This window comes from Diadema setosum, chromosome 8, assembly GCF_964275005.1.
Source record: "Diadema setosum chromosome 8, eeDiaSeto1, whole genome shotgun sequence".
NCBI lineage: Eukaryota > Metazoa > Echinodermata > Echinoidea > Diadematoida > Diadematidae > Diadema > Diadema setosum.
The window spans coordinates 39,297,294-39,317,771 of record NC_092692.1 but is presented as its reverse complement, the minus strand read 5'-3'; the positions used below and the strand labels follow the sequence as shown (position 1 = coordinate 39,317,771).

Genomic DNA, 20,478 nt, shown 5'->3' with positions numbered 1-20,478 from the left:
ATTTTGCACATGTTTAGTTAATGTTACGTACATTATTTCATAAGATAACAACTACTTGATCAGACACCATCTTGGGCATGTAAATTAGGGTCAAAGGTCATAAATGTTTCATCCTGTATCTTGGTGAATACATGTCTTATCTTTCCCATATTTTGCACACGCAAAGACCATGTTACAAGAATCATTTCTCAAAATAACCACTTTTTGCTCAGATGCCATCTTGGGGGTGCAAAGTGGGGTCAAAGGTCACATATACTCCATTCTGCATCTTTGATAGTGTATACGGAATTCGGTACCCAAGATGGCAGGTCTAACTCCCTTTTCAAAATGAGAATCCAAACATCACACGACCAATGTCCGTAATCTCAGGTGAAAATTCGAATCATTGATTTAAAAAAAAATCGGATCACCTAATTTGTCAGTCTTGACAAATTCCGGGTCTAGTTTTTTTTTTTTTTTTTTTTGGGGGGGGGGGTAAACTGATGAATCACATGACAGCTTACATGTAGGATATCTGTTGATCATATTCTTGTGGGATACCTGTGGGATAATCACGAGGATTGCCACTTTAATTAAAGGTGTATGAGGTACAATATTGTACAATGTAACCATGACCTTAAGTACAGGATCCCTGTATGTAACAAAATTGGTATTGTACATGTGCAGCCCTTTCGTAACAAACACAAAAGTTGAGGGCATAGGAGAGGAAAAAAGCATGATCATAAGAAAATGTACAGGTATCTATTAATAGCATCAATTCAACATCAATTCATGACATGGAATAAAAGATTGAATTATTTGTTATTTCTTTATTAAAGACTGACTTGCCAATGTCAATACAGTTGTACGAGGAAAAGAAAGCACTTAAGATGAGCATGGATATATGCGACAAAAAATAAAAAGAATAAAAGCAATAACATGGTTTTCTGTACTAAATGCAATGCTGTATTGACACAAAAAGTCAAATTTAAAGGGGAAGGCTAGTAACTGATCAGTGGGAATCAGTGGAAATGCTGGGAGATGATTGTTCCAATCCTTATGGGATTCATTCAAGAGTTCATTGTATATCTATTGTTGTGTGAAAATGATTTGCTTCAGAACGGTCTCATATTCAAGTAATGTGCAGATTAATGCTTCGTCACTGACCAGGGACGCTAACCTGGGAGCATTAAACTGCACATTACTTGAATATGAGACTGTTCTGAAGCAAATCATTTTCACACAACAATAGATATACAATGAACTCTTGAATGAATCCCATAAGAATTGGAACAATCATCTCCCAGCATTTCCACTGATTCCCACAGATCAGTTACTAGCCTTCCCCTTTAAAGTTTGAAACTGAAGCGACTATTAATTATCATACAATGAAGAAATGATGCAAGGTATGGTTTATTGTTACTGGCAGAATGACATCAAAGTAGGAAGTGTGTATACCACCTATGAACTACTTACACTGTAACAGCACAAATATCTAACTCATCATCACCTTCAGTAGTTTAAAAAGATGAATGGGGGTCAGACATAAAAATAAAAGTTTAAAATCTAGAAGAAAGTTTAGCAGCTGTTGATCCTGTGAACAAAACCACACAAATGTTAAAGGAGAAGCACAGCTTCCAGAACGTACATCCGTTCTATACTGTGTCACCAAACTATCAAAAAAAAAACAACAAAAAAACAGGTTTTCCTCAATCTGATATTATAGGAAGTGCCTTTTAAAGAAATAAGCTCTACAAATTCATGATAAGTTAAAAACATTTCCACACATACCCACCCAGTATTGCTTTACTACATTATATCCGACTGGATAGCATAACCACTCATTCCTTCTCAAACCAAAATCACTTTGCGTAATAGATACTGAAATGTCTTCATACACTCTACATGTCAACTTACAATGATGTTTTGTGTTCTTGTTTTTTCCCCTGACTAGACAAAGCAATGACAGTTGCTATCAAAGAAGCATGTAAAGCATATATGCTGTAGAAGTTATGTTTTATATTCTGAAATCCCTAAACAAGCTGATGGGGCTATGCCTGTTGTGAAGGAGAACCATTTCTACTCACCTCATTGCTGAATATGAGGATCAAATAAGGAAAATAAATAAACTGGCACATTTTAAAGGGAGTCACAATAGGCACAAACAACGAAAGTTTGCACTGAAGACAATGAAATATCAAACACTGAAGTTATGAAATGTTTTCTACATCAGTTTAAAGTAAATTATGGACAAGTTGTCACTGCTTGAGAGCTATCATGATGAAAAAGAAGAAAGAAGATTGCCAATTATAGCTCAAATGCATGCAAATATAACTATAACATTCTTTTTCATCTTTTTTTCAGTTCATATCACACAAGAAGTAAGGGGCATCTACCACAGAAAATTATACAAAGTAAGTATTTAGCATCAAGGAAGACTGGTTAGAAATGTTCATGCACACAATACATGGAAGAATGTAGCAGGAAGATTCACGTTGGAACAGCTTCAAGCAAAGACAGCACACTGTAGACACAGTTTATGTGATGCAATTGCACTTTTCAATAACTACAACTAATCTGCTTTGGAACAAAATACCCAGTATGACTGGATAACAACGACAGCTCAAATATCCACAGCATTAATTTCTTTCAAACTGCAATATCACATTAACATCAGCTATGATGTCCTTTAATAGGCTGAAAAACTTTAGAAACTAATGCACAGTGCTTGATTAGAGAAACACTGCATTTGAAATGAGAACAAAACTAGAAATGTCGCTATAAAGGCGACTGGTATGCCTCCGCCATAATGCACGATTCTCCTACAATGTAATAGGTCTATAGTACATGTAGACAATGTGTGATTACATTTTCACAAAATTGGCAAAATATTAAAATGACAAGTTTGTCACAAATGTGTTGAATGTTCACCTTCCTTGACCTACACTTTGTAGGTTTAATTGGATGAATAGGAGAGCATGTACTTGGGGATTTAAGGACTTTAACTCGACTTTGACCCATTCATAAGTTTATGCATTGAGTAATTTTCAAGGTATGGAGAAAAAGTGCAATTTCTATAATGAAAAGTTCATTGTTACCATTTTCATCTGGCCTTTGACCCTAAAATTCATAGGATAATCACTGTCAGGCACAACATGCATAAATACGTAGTAAGTTTCAAGATAACTTGAGCCACTTCTGAGATATGGAGGAAAAAGTTAGTTCAGCACTTTCCCTTGATCTTTGACCTTTTGACCTTTGAGGCAAACAAAAAAAAAAAAGAAGAAAAAAGAAAGCTTCCAGAGAATCTCTTTTAGGTTATACATGAATACACCAAGTGTAAAAAAAAAAAAGATAATCCTGCTGGCATTGCATAAATATGAGGGAAATAGTAAAATTTTGAAGTGTTGCCCCTGACCTTTGACCCCTGACCTTTGACCCATGAACCCTAAATTCTCTAGATATTCACTGCCAGTCAGTACATGTATATACTATGTTCCATGAAGATACCTTGAACAATTTCCAAGGTACAGAGAAAAAAGTTTCTAAAGTTTTAATATTTTTACTTGACCTTTTGACCTTTGACCTCATGACCCCAAACTTTCACCAAAGAATCTTAATTGGGTAATACATGTATACACTAAGTTTCAAGAAAATATCTTCAGGCATTGCAAAGATATGGTGGAAATAGTGAAATTTTACGTACTTGACCTTGACCTTTTGATCTTTGATCTTGAGCATGTGCACCCAAAAGTTGATAGGCACAATTTCACCCCCTAATACACATACATGCCAAGTTTCATTAGGATACCTCAAAAGGTTTTTTTAGTTACGCTGTCCACAAAATTCATTATGGACGGAAGGACAGACGGACAGACGAACGGACGGACGGAAGGACGGACGGACGGACGGACAACCCAAAAATATAATGCCTCCGGCACCACTTCGTGGCGGAGGCATAAAAATTACAGTACTTGTAAGGAAAATTTGTACAAATTGATAAAATCTATTGGGCTGCAGGAGTTCAATTTCCTTTAAATACTTTTACATTTTTTCTGCTAAATTTCCTAGGAGAAATGAGATTATCTTCTTTCTTTCTTTCTTTTTATTAATCTCATGGTGATTCTTTGGCCTTAGACAAATTACCAGAAGAAAGTTTGCAGTCATTTCAAGTTGTGTTGTGTTCAGAAATGTATTGTATCAATATACTTTCAGAGAAGATGCACAAGAAGTTAAAAGACAGGGAAAAAAGACTTTTAGAAACCTATCATGACATAAAATATCTTACTATTTTCTTCTGTCTTAATAGTCATTAAAGCTGCAACTGATTCGCACTTTGAGGAAATGCTTTAAAAATCAAAATATCATATCATTAATCATTGGAACAGTTACAAACTATCATAAATGCTGCACTTACCTTATAGAAAGCTACATGTTTATATTGCACGGCCTCATTGACAGGCTGAAAGTGTCTCTCGAAGCGAGCGATCTTCTCGCTCGTAATTCGATCTGATCCTTCCCCTCCTATGTCATTGTCCCCTGCCAGATAGATGACCTACAAATGGACAATGAGATGGCCAGAGATTGAAATACACACATATGGACACAGATACACATATTGGTTGAAGCATGGACAGATGAAATATAGAAGAAGGTTTGATAACATGAAGAGCAATATGGAAAGACAGGCAGATAGATCATAGACATTAAAATACAATTTTGTATAAAATGGAATTGTGATGCAGAAATAAATATATATTGTATAAGTATTACTGTATAATACACCAACTATATTGTGAGGTTTTGATTTTTGCAAATTTTGTGTGATGATACTTTTCATGAATTTAAAAATGTGGGAAATATTGACTCTGATCCTGACATGAATGTGACCTGCATTGCATGCATGTCTCCATTCACTACTGTACTTCATGATCGTGAATTTAACCACTTGTGAAAATTGTCAGGAAGTCCCGATTCGAGAAAAATTAGACTCCCTAAATATATATGACGTATCACACAGTAGCTCCTCATGACAATGTTTCTAGTTTGAAATTCACTACAGCATAGTTAAACTGCTGTTCCACAAAACTGTTCTGCAATAGGTTATAATGTCAAGTAATGAAGTATGCATACATTTGTAGTTAAAATGCAAAAGCAAGTGCCTAAACTTAACATCTTCCATAGATTACAGTGCATTGCTACTCTGTCCTGTAAGTGAGCCATAACTGTAATACCTACGAGTTTATGCTAATACCTCTCCTTGAAAAGTATGCAAGGCATCCCAGTTTACAGACTACAGTTTTCCATTGGTGTCCATGACACACAAGAATGGCCCACGTGGGCCCCACAGTGAAATTATTTTATCAGCTGCCTATGATTTACTTCTAGAGGGAGTAATATGAGACACACGGTCTGTAATTCAACCCAGGATCACAGAGAGGACAGCAGCTCTAGGTGAAAATAGCCCAGGGAAGGAACCAGTCCATGCAAGTATACATACACTTGTAGAGGTCTGCATTCATACAGGAGTTATTGGTTTTTGCATCGCCATGCAAAAATCAAGTTTTTGGTCACCATTCACACAGGAACAAATAAGTATCTGCAAATGGATTGCTCTGAATATCTAGCATGCACATGCCTAAATGATGCCGGAAAAGTGACCCCAGGTGCCTGAGAATGCGGACCTAGGCATAGTTTAATTTGTTGTCATTTTCTAACAACTTAAGTAAGATCCTTGGTTATGAATGGCTGAGAAGCTCTGGTCACTGACTGTTACTATGGTACTGTTAGAGATTTACAACTTGTCAGATCTGACAACTTTCGTGAAACAGTGCCCTAGTGTGGCAAACTGTATCATGGGTTTAAAAAAAAAGGGGGGGGGGTTCTGTGGCATTCAAACATGGTGCACACACAGCAAATTAGCACAAGTTCCTTAAAAAAAAAATAAATCAAGATGGACCGATTTTGAATTGTGATGCATTTTGCAAGTTACATACGCTGTAGACATTACTTTTAATACAGATGTAGAGTTCACACAACTGATTTCACTGTTTTAGCCTTGAGTTGTGAAAATTGATTTTAAAAAACCATTGATTTTGGGCGTGGTTATTTGAACAGGCCTTAAAAATTCTTTATGAAGACAGCAAGATGGACAGACAAGGAAGAGGATTTCTTTCTCTAACTCCTTCTGCCTCCCTTAAATACAATCTCCATCCACCACTCTCTCCTTCTTTCTTTCATTCTTTATACTTCCTTTCCTGTCTCTCTCTCTCTCCTTATCTCTACACATGTACTTCCCTTCTCTTCAGATTTCCTCAGACAACTCTCCTTGTTTTATATCTTTCTTTCCTTTTCCCTCAGTACAATAGCCATGTACCTTGCTTTTCTAGTTCTACAACCCAATTCTTCCCCTCTCTTCTCCTTCCTTTGCTCTGGAGAATTACACACCCACACCTGTCAACCCTTACATGAAATTTAATATGATATGGACTGGCCTTGAGGGGGATATGACATTCATTGTAGAACTGTATCGCCCGAGTCGAAGATGAGGGCAATACAATTCTAGTGAGGGCAATTAATGTTGTATCCCCCGAAAGTAGACAGTCCATATCATTATTATTACCCATTTCAGGCATCTTGAGCAGTAAAATAAATCATTACAATGTAAGTAACTTTTTACAACTTTCTAATTCACTGTACTAGCAGGATCTCTTTCCACCTCCCTGGTACTAGTACTAGTATTCCACTCGGTGCTAGCTCAAGCTCTACACCACACTGCGCGCTACATCCCTATACACAGCTCGGGTACGCGACGCGCGTATAACAGCCAACTCACACAGGCGCAGGGATCGTCCTCTGTTTTTACGTGTTAAAGGCATAATTTACCATTTGCAGATTAAAGCATTAGTGCTTCAAAGTAGTTCTAAAATGTGAGTTAGGGATAGAAACAACCACTGTCAAAATTTGAATCTGTATGATCGATGTTAAACGTAGGGGATACCTTTTACAGACCTCCCAAAATGCAGCAAAACATTATGAACCTCAGGGGACTTGTTTAGGCCACTGCTGAGAAATTTGGAAGTCAACAGTTATCTACAATTTGAATAATGCACAAAACTCAGCTACTCAGTAGTTCTGTGTGTCAGCCACACTTAAGCCTTTTTGTTGCAGTCTTCTGTATTTTTTATCTATAAACACAAATCTAAAAGTATAAGAGTTGATGTAATAACATATAGAGTGTGTGGCAAGAATGTATATAGAAATGTTTGTAAGTTTTGATGAACTTTCTTCACAAAATATACATGATGGACACACATGCAGTGCATGGGTCTGCAAAGGTAGCCTAGTAATGTACTGGAATTTACGGTGAGCCCCGAAAAAAATTCAACTCAAAATCTAACGGTCAATAAAAATGTACTAAATGTTACCTTCCACTTTCAATACTTTATGGGAGCTTCTAAAATTATACTCTCTTCAACATACCACTGTATTTATACAACTCTTCATTTGAGGCATGCAAATGGGATTCCCTACCTTTAAGTGTTGTTAAATACACAAAATGTGAACAATAGTTATAATAAAAATGTTTCCAGACTAAACCGTATACAGTTACGGTTTACTGAGAAAAACCCTGATATCTCCTTATATTTTAGGTTTTATTGCAAATATTTCATATGGTAGGATGTTTTATGATACAACAGAACTACACGTATGCATCAAACGTGATATCTTGAACATTTTTGAAATCACTACTCCCAAAGGTAAACTGGACCTTTAACCTACAGATGGGAATTTGCCCTCCGTCACGAAACTCGGGTACTGGTACATGTATGCGGTGCGCGTAGAAACAGCCAGCTCACACAGTAACAGCGATCGTCCTTTAGTTTTACGTGTTAATCTATGGGAATTTGCCCTTCGTCGCGAAACCTCTCCGTGAGAACTGTCATCAACAGTAAATTTTCCTCACTGGGAGTTCAAGTGCCCGGATGCTATTCCCCTCGTTTTTAACACGCAAATCCCATAGGCGTTTGCCAAAGCGGGGAATATGGAAAATTCGCTCCTCTTCTCCCTGCTGGCGCGTAATCCCGCGCGTAATATGAGGGAAATACAATTTTGTAGAACCACAGTTCAGATGCCTGATACAGGAAATAATGTAAATATGCCACATATTTTGCAGGGTTTCTATTTTTCTCGAATTACATGCTATTCGCAAACTTAACAGCACACAAAAATATGATCTCTGATCCCTGTAGGCCTATAACATTATGCAACATGAGTGGGTACATTTCTCTGTTCATTGATGTATGAACTGAACTACACAATTGTGAATTTAACCAGAAGTGAAATGGTCAGGAAGTCCCAATTCGCCAAAAATTAGACAAGTCTGGTAAATATATATGTGTATCATTGGTAACTGCCTTGTATGATGTTCCACCAACGAGAGTAAAACCAAAGTGGGGTTGACCCATCTTCTGACTTTGTGCTTAATTGCAAGGATATTATGCCCCCTAAAATGTGTGTTCACTTGTGTGATACTGTATTATTGTTATTTTAACAAGGGTTTAATTTTCATGAATTTGGCGAATCACTGTTGGACCACGAATTTAACAATGTGAAAATGTTGCCATCGCTACATACAATTATGTAGGCTAATAATAGTGCATGACAATAGCTTCGGTGTCAATTCGTGGCAATAACATCTCACGAAAATGGCTGTGACCTGCTCATTCGTGAAAATATCTGTGCGCAAAAATAACAGCTTAGACAGTACACATATACTCACAAGAAAACCCATCACTTAAAAACCTAAAAATTTCTTCAGAGCTGTCTGCAAATATTGCGTGGGTTGTGATTTTAATACCAAAGTAGGGGGCTGCCCCTGGGCCCTAGCCAGGCTGTAACACACAGTGCTTCCGTTCATGAGGCATTTAAAACCTCGGTAGAACTGCCCCCACTTGGGGAGTCACACTCAGAGGTGAAGCACGTGACATCACATGAATAAGGTACAAGTGAGGGCGGGTCACTCCTCTGCAAAGCATGACGTGTTAAACTCTTCAGTATGTGCACAGGAGATTCCATGTACATTTCATAACTTTGATTCCTGCTTGTACAACATACTGTATACAGCATAACATGAGCCTAATTTTTCACAAATTGGAATTTTCTGACATTTTAGCAACTAACTAAATTTGTGATCATGGAGTACAGCAAACGGATGGAGAAATGTACTCGCAAACATCGCATTCATGTCAGGATCAGACTTAATATTTTCATGTGCTGTTAGATTTGCCATAGCACCCGACTTGCAAAATGCACAAAAACAAAAACCTTGTGAAATATACACATTATAGTTTGTATGTATGGTGTATACTGTACAGTACACTACAAACAGGAATGCTACAAAAATTTGTCAGAAATTTTCCCATCGGAAGTGTTGAAATGTCTTCCTTTCAAAAAAAGGGATTAAAACAATGCCAAACTCTCTCCCCCTCCCTCTACACTTGACTCCCTCCTTTCCCTCAAAACGGCAATCCCTTCCCTCCCTGTATTGCCTATTAAACTCCATTCTCTCCCTCTCTCACCTCCATCTTATTCTGTACACTCAACTTTTTCCTCTCTCACTCCCTTCCTCTAAAGTCTAAACTAGCCAGTCTCTTCCCTGCCCCATCTCTGTATTTTTTTTTTCATAGAATTCAAAAAGTGCATTGCCCGCCTTCAAATTGATGGTTTAAAAAGCCCTTCTGATCGACAAATTACGCCTGAAAACAAGAGAAAGTGAAACCTGTGATCATAAATTATCTAAGCACACTTGAGAAACTAACTGCTTTGCTGGCCTACCTGGCAGGTAATGACAGAGGGAACAACATTAAATAACCCATTGAAGATTAATCCTTAGTATTCTTGGTCTGGGGTGAATAGGAAAAGCATGTTATAGGAAAATCAGTCCGTCTTCAATGGGTTAACAATGCATGCTTAACATTGTTGTTCATATAGCAATTGAAACAGCAATCTGAAAGAACAAGGAATCATAAAAACCTACATTGTACCCACATCTTAAGAATAGTGATGCTTGACAGATGCTAATGAACATATAAATAAATTATAACGAGAAAGAAAAGCTGCTTTGCTAACACGCACCTATAACTGAAACTTCAAACTGAAATTTGCCTGTCATTACTCACAATCTCCTGGTACCATTTTTCCTTGTTTCTTTTATGAGAAGCCATTGATAGAATCTAATGGACTATACTTTCGGTGGCTAATCAGGAATGACCAGCATGACAAGCACTCATTATCTCTGTATTCATAATCAAAGTGGAAACTTAGTGCTTAGAGCAGCATAATACTTGATTAAGACAGTCAAAACTGTGCCGACTGATTAAAACAACTAGATAGTCTTGACATGATGCAGAATGACACTTGATGTTGGTAAATTGTTCCCCCAAATCCCTGCAATCTGCGATTCTTCCTCGCACAATCCACAAGTTTATACTACTGAAGTCTAACCAGTACTTGACACTTCTTATCGAGATATCAGACATTATCTAAATGACAACAAAGTTGTATGCACAAGAGCAATCCGCTGCAAGCGATTGATATGAAAAGTACACAAAGGGCATATATGGCAGACAATCTGAGTAAACAAACCCAGTCACCAATAGTTATAAGATGAAGCAAAATTGTTTCACATGAACTAGATAAATCTATTTGCAAAGCATTGAAATTCAGATAAGTTACTTTCAATGACACACGCCATATTTTGACAATCACATGTACCGGTAATCTATAGAATACTCTTTGAAGGACACAGATCAGGTTCAAGCAAACTACATGGTTAAATCAAAGCTATTGTGGATATTACACAACGTCTGTAAATGATGGATCAACAAGACCAAACAATCTCAATTTTGTCAAAATCATTTGCAACTCCTGAAGAAAAGCACATCTACTGGATCAGTATCACTCCTGCTACAAAGGGTGAAATGGTCCAAATAGGCAGAGCAACCTGTCTCAATTCATAATTTTTGTTTAGCAAGTACTGTACGAGCTGAAATTTTCGCGTACAGATATTTTCGCGAATTGCTACTGGGAGGACATTTGCGCGTGTTGTTAATTTCGCGGTTGCGACGGTCTAACTGAACGTAGCTATTTGCGCGTTGTTATATTCGCGTGTTGTTATTTTCGCGGTTCAAAGGCGATTCGCGAAATTCGCGAAAATAAAACCACCGCGAAAATTTCAGCTCGTACAGTAGTCTAGTGAATTGTTGCTTGTGTTCAGACAAGTCAGAGATGATAGAAGTATTTAATCTTCACTGGGTGAATTCTCCCTTGAAGGGGGGGGGGGGGGCCTCTGCGAGAGAAAGAGAGAGAGAGAGAGAGAGAGAGTACTTGCTACTTCAGTATTTAAGGGATTGTATAGTTTTGGTCGAGTATATTTCGTAAACCGTTCTTCAGGTTTCTAACATTTTTTTTGTGTGTGAGATACATGTAATGAGAAACCTCTTATGAAACATGAAAGAACGTGTAATTCCATGAGGAACTTATTTATTTGATGAAAATTGGTTCTGAAATGGATGAGATGTCCATAACAGAGCGATCCTAATAAAATGTGGGACTACATGTAATACCTTTTGTTAAGATTGCTTTGTTTTGCTTTGTTTTTGGATGTTTCAGCCATACCACACCCGATTTTCATCAAATAACTTTGAATTCCTCTCAAAATTGTATGCTCTGTACTATTTCATAAGTGTTTTCTTGGTATCTCTCAAAAAAGTTAAAAGCCCAATTCTCATCTCCACCAATACTGTACCATCTGCAACAATTCCTGGTGACTTGTGGTCCACTCGCAGACAAGGGATGTGCTACACTCAATCAACTCTCTTCATGTGACAAATGACATCATTGTAGGTACATTGCTTCATTAACCCTCATACTGCCAAATATTCTTCATATTCTTAGCAAAATAAGTCTCTTAAACGTGTGTTGTTCCTTACAGGAATCTGGTACCACGCTCGCCAAAAGGTAATAAAAGAGTCAGTGTCTGCAGTTGTGGCCTGAATTCATGTGTTATGCTGAAAAATGACTTAAATCAAAAGATTAGAGAAAATTCTTCTATCGATATGTTCTTTTTCTGTATAAAAAAATTGCATTTTAACAAAAATTCAACATCTTTTCTAACAAAGTAGTAGGCATATATATGCTTGTTTTGCTCTTAAACTTGTATGAATATACAGCAATCAAGGCTGAGCTCACTACGCTAGTTTCTGATATCGCTGACGCCATTCGGGTGCCCTTATAGTGTGTAACAAGAGTCTGTCACACGCTCTGTTTCTATCTCTAAAAATAAAATTTTGTGGCGTAAACTTAGTGTATAATACTAGAGAAGCACTTTGAGAGCACAGACCTCCACCAAGCAGCTTATTTTCACGACTGATCTTGTTCTCCCAAAGAGATCGGTGGTTTCCATCAATACACATGAATGCTGAAAATCACCTGGTTTCCCAATTATACTATAGAAGCCTTTTGTTACGGTACTTCATCAACTTCCAGCTGCACAGCGCCTCACCCTATCAGAAACTAGAGAAAACACTTTATTGTGAGTATGCAAACCTCAAAAAATGCACAGCTTGGACTCCCATATTCATTGACCCTACCTGCCAAAATATCGAAAATCCTTCATAAAATCCGTAAAAATTCCCGGATTACTGTCAAAATTTAATCACCTGTTCCTTATGTGATTATCAACCATTCCTGCAAGTTTCATCCAAATCCATTCACAACTTTTTGAGTTACTTTGCACAAAGACAAACAAGCAAACAAACAAACAAACAAACTAGACATACATACCTTGACTCTGGAAGGAACTTCAAAGATATTCTTAAGTCTCCTGACATAGCTCTCATACTCAGAGTCTGTTGCTTTGCTGCCTTCATCCAATAAGTCACCCATCAAAATCACCACGTCCGGATTAATAAAGTTCATGGCATGACTGAAGTACTTTTTCAGGTAGCGATCCGCATCCCAGCGAGTCACGTAACCTAGCAAAGCCGGTTCATCCTGAAATCCCTGGATCTGGGGGTCGCCGACGAAAAGGATTCGCACAGAATCACGCCCATCTGTCAATGTGCTTGGAGGAAGGGTGGCTTCCGACGTCGTCCACTGGTTCCGCCGGACCGTTGTGAATTCATAGTACTCGTTGTAGAAGATGAGGAAAAGACCGGAAATCACCATGATGGTGTTGAAGGGGGAGGCGGTGACCATCCTGGGAATCATCAGCTGCATTGGACTGTCAATGACATCAGCTCTGTCACCATCACCTGACTAAATTGTCCAAGAAGAGAATGTCCTCTCTTTTTTAAGTGGTACAGTGCATCGAGGTGTAGCCTGGCATCATCTTCACTTCATCATACACCTGTTGAGAGAGATTACAGGGGGAGAACAGATGTTTGAAAAGCAAATATTAATGATGCTATTAAGTGTGTGTGTGTGTGTGTGTGTGTGTGTGTGTGTGTATAATAAAGAGGAAAGAAAAGAGAGGGGAAGAGGGGAGAGATGAGGAAGAGATCTCATGTGATATCTGGTAACAGAGAGTGTAGTGACAGAGCTGTCGCTGGTCACACACACAAAGACAAAACACAACATCAATGGCCCTGCTAATCCTGAGGCTGTGGATGACTTATATTTGCATGAGCAGGAGAGGCGTGTGGTAAAATACTAACCAAAAAGCAGATACCAGATTGGAGATTTTCACTGAAGTTCAGATAATATCAGGATTGGAGCTAGTGCTAGCTGGAGGTGGAGTTTTAATACGGACGCTGACCTGTCGAAGAGAATACGCAGCGCAGGAAGCTAGCATTGGGACTAAGGAGTGGGAACCCTAAACTTTCACAAGGCAATGACACTCGTCTGATTTTCATTCAAACACGATGAAAGCCAGTTTCGAATGAATCAGTGAGCTAACGCTATCTAGTAGATACGGAAATAATTCTAAAATACACAGCATGCAATAACTGGAACAGCCGTAGCCTGTAGTAAACTCACACGAAAATCCAGAGACCATGGTCAGAAATGGATTGATGATATGCAGACGGCCGGAGGATTGGAGCGATTGAACACAACATAACACCTTCACTTTTCTCACGGTCACATTCACACTCACCGGCCGTGTCGTATCGTGTGTGTGGTTGTGTAACTAGAGAATCCCGATAGCGATGCCACCAAGATCAAAATGGGGCTGTGTATCCATCCGATTGAACTCACCAGCACGGGGCAAATCCAGCGGACCTCTATACTGTGTTACAGATCAAATGTGATTTGGGTACTCATGTAAACAGGGCTAACGTACTGACTAATCACCAAAGAGGTTCTATATTACTAGTATGTCTATGACCTCATTTGGTAATCACTAACTGTTAGATGTTGATTCCGAGAATGCAGAAACTATGTAATACAAGACATTGCATCATTACTATCTCGGTAAGCCTGTCCTCTAGAAAATCCAAAGCTTCTTATAATTCTTCTTCTTCTTGGCATTTGTTTAGTACATACAGGGCCGGGCCGGCGGAACGTTTTCAAAAGTGTGTGTGTGTGTGTGGGGGGGGGGGGGGGGGGAGGGGGGAGGGGGAGGCCACTTCCGGGTTTCTTTAGCTGACAAGCAAGTCAGCGCAAAAACAAAGCCTTACCGCGCTCACACTTCAAGGCCTCTTAAATCTATACATGTATTTCTTTCTAGTGCCACTTACGGACTTCCGGGGTAAAAAAAAAAAAAAAAAAAGTGGGGGGGGGGGCAAAGTAGTGACACCTTACGTATTCCTTATATGGTGCAAAAATGTCGTGGGGGATGGGGGGGGGGGCTCGCCCCCCCCCCCCGGTTCCGCTGGCCATGCATAGGCCTAGTGTATTACTTTTGATCGTTTGAGATAGGCCTAAGTTAGAAATGGATGGTAGTAAACACCGTACATAAAGGCCTGATTATTTAGAAAAAAAAAACAACAACAGTAGGAATAACAGTAATAAATCGCACTCGCGTGGAGGGGAACATGAATAAAAATGAAAGTTTGATCTGTGATTTGATATCGAATGTTGCCATATCGTACTTGAAACTATCTGTCCTAAATTGTAGATTCTAATTAGCTTTTTATCAACAAAAATGAAATAAGTTTACGAAAAGCGTTTCTATACTCTCCAGGGGATCCAGGAATTCCGTAAAGGGGGGGGGGGGGGGCTTTACGTAGTTATAAGTCAAGAAAGTGGCGCATGCATCCCCTTCATTTCGTTCTTTATTTCTTTTGTTACAAGAAATATAAAGGGCGCGCGCCCGGTCCGCCCACGCCCCGATTCGCGAAGTACAGCTGCTCTCAGCAAATCGTAAAAAGACAATGAAACCAAACATGTGCAGTGCCCGCTCAGTTAGTCTAGCTTCTGGACTCTTTTTACTCGTAGGGGTGATTCAGTGTACGCGACAAGCCGTATGAGGGTGTGACACCCGAGGATTGCGATTTTACGCCGAGAACTGCGATACCCGAGAAAAAAGTTTCGTTGGGCGCGCAGTCTCTCGATTATCGCAATCAGAAAATTTGCGCCCTCTCTTGGTCGCACCAAGGAAAAGGGGACGGAGCCCAGACTACCGCTCAGTCAGCGCCGAGGTGGCTGAGTGGGGAAGTGGGAGGGGGGAGGCTGCGATGAGGGCTGCAGTCCCCTCGCCTATCCCCTCCCCCCCCCCCCCACACACAGACACACCTTTGGTTCTTTTTAACAACAACAACAACAACTAAAAAATCACAACAAATCATATGCATGATTATTATTTTGTTCCGTCATTCCCACGGCAAAGTTGGATGGGCGTAGCCATTTTAATTATACCCTTTGGAAGAAAAAGAAGAAGAAGAAGAAGAAGAAGAACAACAACAACAACAACAACAACAAACAACAACAATTAACGACAACCACAAACAGGGGCGGAGCTGGATTCGGAAAAAAAGGGGCGCCCCCTTTTCATTTTTCTTTTTATTTCTTATGTTTTAACAAAAAATATAGGGGTGCGTCCCTTCATTCATCCATTCAAGTTCATTATTCAAACATACATTCATAACGCGGCATTCTTTCATCCAATCAAATTACATTACGGGGGGGGGGTACTCTATAAAAAAAATCGAGTGAAAGTATTCACTCTTGAAGGAGTGAATACAAAAAAGAGTGAATTTAGAGTGAAATTGGAGTGAATTCCGAGTGAAATTGTTCATTTTCACTCAGTTTGGAGTTACCTCAGGGATCACTCGAAGATTTTGGAGTGATCCTGACGTCACTCCAAAACGAGTGAAAATGAACATTATTCACTCGAAATTCACTCCATTATCATTCTATATTCACTCTTTTTTTTTTGTATTCACTCCTTCAAGAGTGAAAATTTTCACTCGATTTCTTTTAGAGAGTAGGCAACTTTTTTTGTTCGTTTGTTTGGCTTTTTTGTCTTAAAAAATTGAAAAGAATCGAAACAAATCGAGAAAAGAAATTACAACACAGATAACTTTCCAAAGGTCTAGTCCTTGTTAGATTCCTCCCCTCAAACGGGGGGGGGGGGGGGTTAAATTGATCCTTGACACCCCCCCCCCCAAAAAAAAGTTGCTCCTTCTCCTATATATTACATTAAGTGCTCAAATGAATATTCTAGGCTTATTTTCCTTCACTTCTTTAATTTCTGTCTGATGACGTTCCCTGCTTACAACTTCCTCCTTTATGATGTTGGAAAGCGAAGCGAAGAATTCCAACACTTATAACATCCTAAATCAGATTTAATTTTCAACCGCACTGATATTCATGCATTAATTCATCATTTTCAAACCTATAACATTGTGTAAAATAATAATAATAATAATAATAATAATAATAATAATAATAATAATAATAATAATAATAATAATAATAATAATAATAATAATAATAATAATAATAATAACAATAATAATAATAATAATAATATTGCACACAATTACCAGTTAGTATCGTATAGGAATTCCTGGCCAGTTAAATCTTTCTATAATGATTGTGCCGAGAGTGCATACAGATGGGATTTTCTGTGGCAGTCAGCACTCTATAAGCACGTAAAGGGTTAAAAGATGGAGAGGGTCATTATATGAAGTTACAACTACTAGCACAGGAAGTTTTGCCAGAAAATACGCGAAAACGGCTCAAGATGGGTGATGACAGTCTGTCTTAGAATCTCCAAAATTGCGGCAATAATGCAGCGATTTTGTGTGTATGTGTGTGTGTGTGTGTGTGTGTGTGTGTGTGAAGATATTAGTATAAATTTTAATAGTTTTAATTGTTGTTGTGGTTTTTTTTTCCTGTTCAAACGCAATGATTACCCAGTCTCAAATCCTATAGATAGGCCCTAATCTGATTGACCATCATTTTGAAGTTATTCAGCCGTGAATATCATATATTATGTATTGTATAATGTAGCTGTAGAAGAAAGGAATTTTCTTCTTCTTTTTTGTACAAGATTAACGAAAAAGCTAGAGGCGATTACATCATCAGCTCACTCTTGTGGTTTGAGAAACTATTTGGTTTAAGAAGTTATTCATTTCATACACAAACAACGAAGGTTTTCACTATATAGTATAACGTACCTTAGATATCAAATCCTCCGCCTCACTGCCTCTTTCTAAACGTAACGTCCGCAACATCCAGTGGTTAGTTGATCACTTGTTTCTTTGAAAGTTGCATTTACATGCTTGCTGTCATCTTTCTTTCTCTCTTTCTCTCCCCTTTATCTGTCTACGTAGATTTTCAACTTCTGAGTGTATCATTGTGTAATATGTTGACATTATTATTTTTGTTATGTATATTATTCGTATGGTAAATTTTTTAAAGGTGATTAATTACTGTTCCAGTAGGGCTCCCTTGGAAAGCAGGTCTTGCGGTTTGAATGGGACTACCCTGCTTTTTATGAAGAAGACACGAAATAAAGTAGGCCTTGATAAATAAAAATATCATTATTATTTTCATGCTCATATTAACTGGCCGAGAACAGTTCTGCAACATTTACAACTCTATTCAATTTTCAAAATTTCCGAAATATCAATATCAATGCCTGTAAGATTTTATAATCTTTCAAGTTTCAAGTTTCAAGTTTATTTTTCCACATCTCATAAAAAAGAAAGAAAATGAAATCAATGTGATTTCATACAGCATAACAACATATGTACATACAGAAAAAACAATCATTAGGAAAATAATGCAACATAAAAATCAAAATTTGTGACTCGGGTTAAGTGACGAGTGTGAAAGGAACAGCAATAGGCCATTGACCTTTCGAGCCTGAACCCCAAAGGCAAGATGAAAACAATGAGTCATTTAAAATATCATAATTACCAGTTATCAATCAAGGCGTTACAGAATAGTTAACAACGAGCATAGTACAATAACAAGGACTAAAATGCACTTTCAGGGGACAAGCACAGAGTACAACAACAGGGACTAAGTGCACTAACGGGACAAAGTACTTACAAAACAAAACAGTATACAAAAACAGGACATTGTGAGCATATGCAATTGTAGCCATCTGGGACTACAAATTTATACAATAATTTGAAATAAGCTGTAACTTATATTTTCTTCTGAATGATGCTAATGATGGACTTTGTTTTACATCAATACTTAAACTGTTCCACAATTTTGGACCCAAAAATCTTATACTACTTCTTGATATCTTATATCGATAAAATGGAACATCCATATTGCCCGAATTTCGAGTTTCATAAAAATTTATAGATCTATTAAAAACAAAATAACTGCTAAAAATTTGAGGCAAATAACCTTTTGAGTGCTTATACATAAAACTGGCTACTTGAAACAAATAAATGTCATTTACTTTGAGCATGTTCAGTTTCTTAAAAAGAAAATCAGCTGATGTTAAAAAAGATGAATTTGTTATAATACGGATTGCACGCTTTTGCAACATTAATACTCTATTCAATAAATACAATGCACATTTCCCCCATGCAGAAATACAATATGAAATATATGGCAATATCATAGTATTATACAAATTCACTAAAATGCGCAATGGTAAAAAACTCTTCATCCTATTTAAAACACCAATAACTTTAGATATTTTACAAGATATATCATTGATATGATATTTCCAACTCAAATATTCATCAACTATAACACCTAAAAATGTAACATTCTTAGCCTCTGCTATTCTTTTTTCATATAACCTTATATTCAATGAAGTAGTATCAATTGTAACATTACTTGGTCTGAATACCATATAAACATTTTTTTCATAATTTATTGTAAGTTTATTAACTACGAACCAATCACACACTTTCTTCAGTTCAGTATTCAACAAAGCTGTCATATCATGTATATTTTTACCAGATAAAAATAAATTAGTGTCATCTGCAAACATAATTGGGTTTAAAATATCACTCACAAAACATAAATCATTTACCTATATCAAAAAAAGGAGTGACCCTAATACAGAGCCTTGGGGAACACCAACATTTATAAAATTGTGTTTTGATGAGTGATTATCAATGAATACATATTGTTTTCTGTTTGTTAAATAACTTTCGAACCACTTTAAAACATTTCCCCTGATTCCATAATGATACATTTTCTTAATAAGAATAGAAACATCAATAGAATCAAAAGCCTTTGATAAGTCTAAAAACAGGCCTAGTATTATTTTCTTTTCTTCAAATGCTGTAGACACATTATTTACAAATTCTAAAAGAGCCATATCTGTACTAAAACCTTCTCTAAAACCAAATTGTTTATTATACAAAATATTGTTTTTATCTAAAAAGGCTACCAATCTCTTATGTACAAGTTTTTCAAATATTTTAGAAAAAACTGACAAAACTGAAATAGGTCTGTAATTTGAACATAAAGATTTGTCACCCTTTTTATACACAGGTATCACTTTTGCTAATTTCAAATCTGTGGGATATAAACCTTGTTCAACTGAAATATTAAAAATATACGACAAGGGATAAGAGATAAGATGGGCACATCGTTTAAAACAGTAGAATCAACGCCATCATGGCCAGGGCATTTGTTGGCACTCAGACTCATAATAACAGATATAACATCTCCTTCACTAATTGGTTTAAAAAACATAGATTGAGAACAATTGTCTTTCATAAAATATGAAAAATCTTTATCTGTAGAAGAATGTGGCAAATCATTCATTAACTTAGTTCCAATACTACTGAAATAATCATTGAATGTATCAGCAATACTTTTCTTATCGTCAATTAATACACCATTATGTTTTATATAATCACAGTCATTTTTCTTACAATTCTTATTCAACAAATTATTAATTACTCTCCATGTACCTTTTGAATCACTCTTCACTTTATCAAACATATTATGGTAATAATCACGTTTTGCTGTTCGGATCATATTGTTAACAGTATTTCTATATTGCTTGTAAATCTGTTTACGATATTGAGTGGGATTTTTCAAATATTTTTTATATAATATATA

At 37.2% G+C, this 20,478-nt stretch overlaps 1 protein-coding gene across 1 annotated transcript in view; it reads right to left on the bottom strand.

Annotated features, from left to right (window-relative positions):
- Positions 1-14,060, bottom strand: part of LOC140232056 (uncharacterized) — a 31,731-nt gene extending 17,671 nt beyond the window's left edge. Inside the window, exons 1-3 of the mRNA XM_072312208.1 lie at positions 14,020-14,060; positions 12,826-13,390; positions 4,397-4,534 (exon numbers count right to left, since the gene is read on the bottom strand). Of these exons, the coding sequence (XP_072168309.1) occupies positions 4,397-4,534; positions 12,826-13,260 (573 nt within the window). The 5' untranslated portion in view covers positions 13,261-13,390; positions 14,020-14,060. The remainder of the gene's footprint in view (positions 1-4,396; positions 4,535-12,825; positions 13,391-14,019) is intronic.
- Between the last annotated feature and the right edge of the window lie 6,418 nt (positions 14,061-20,478).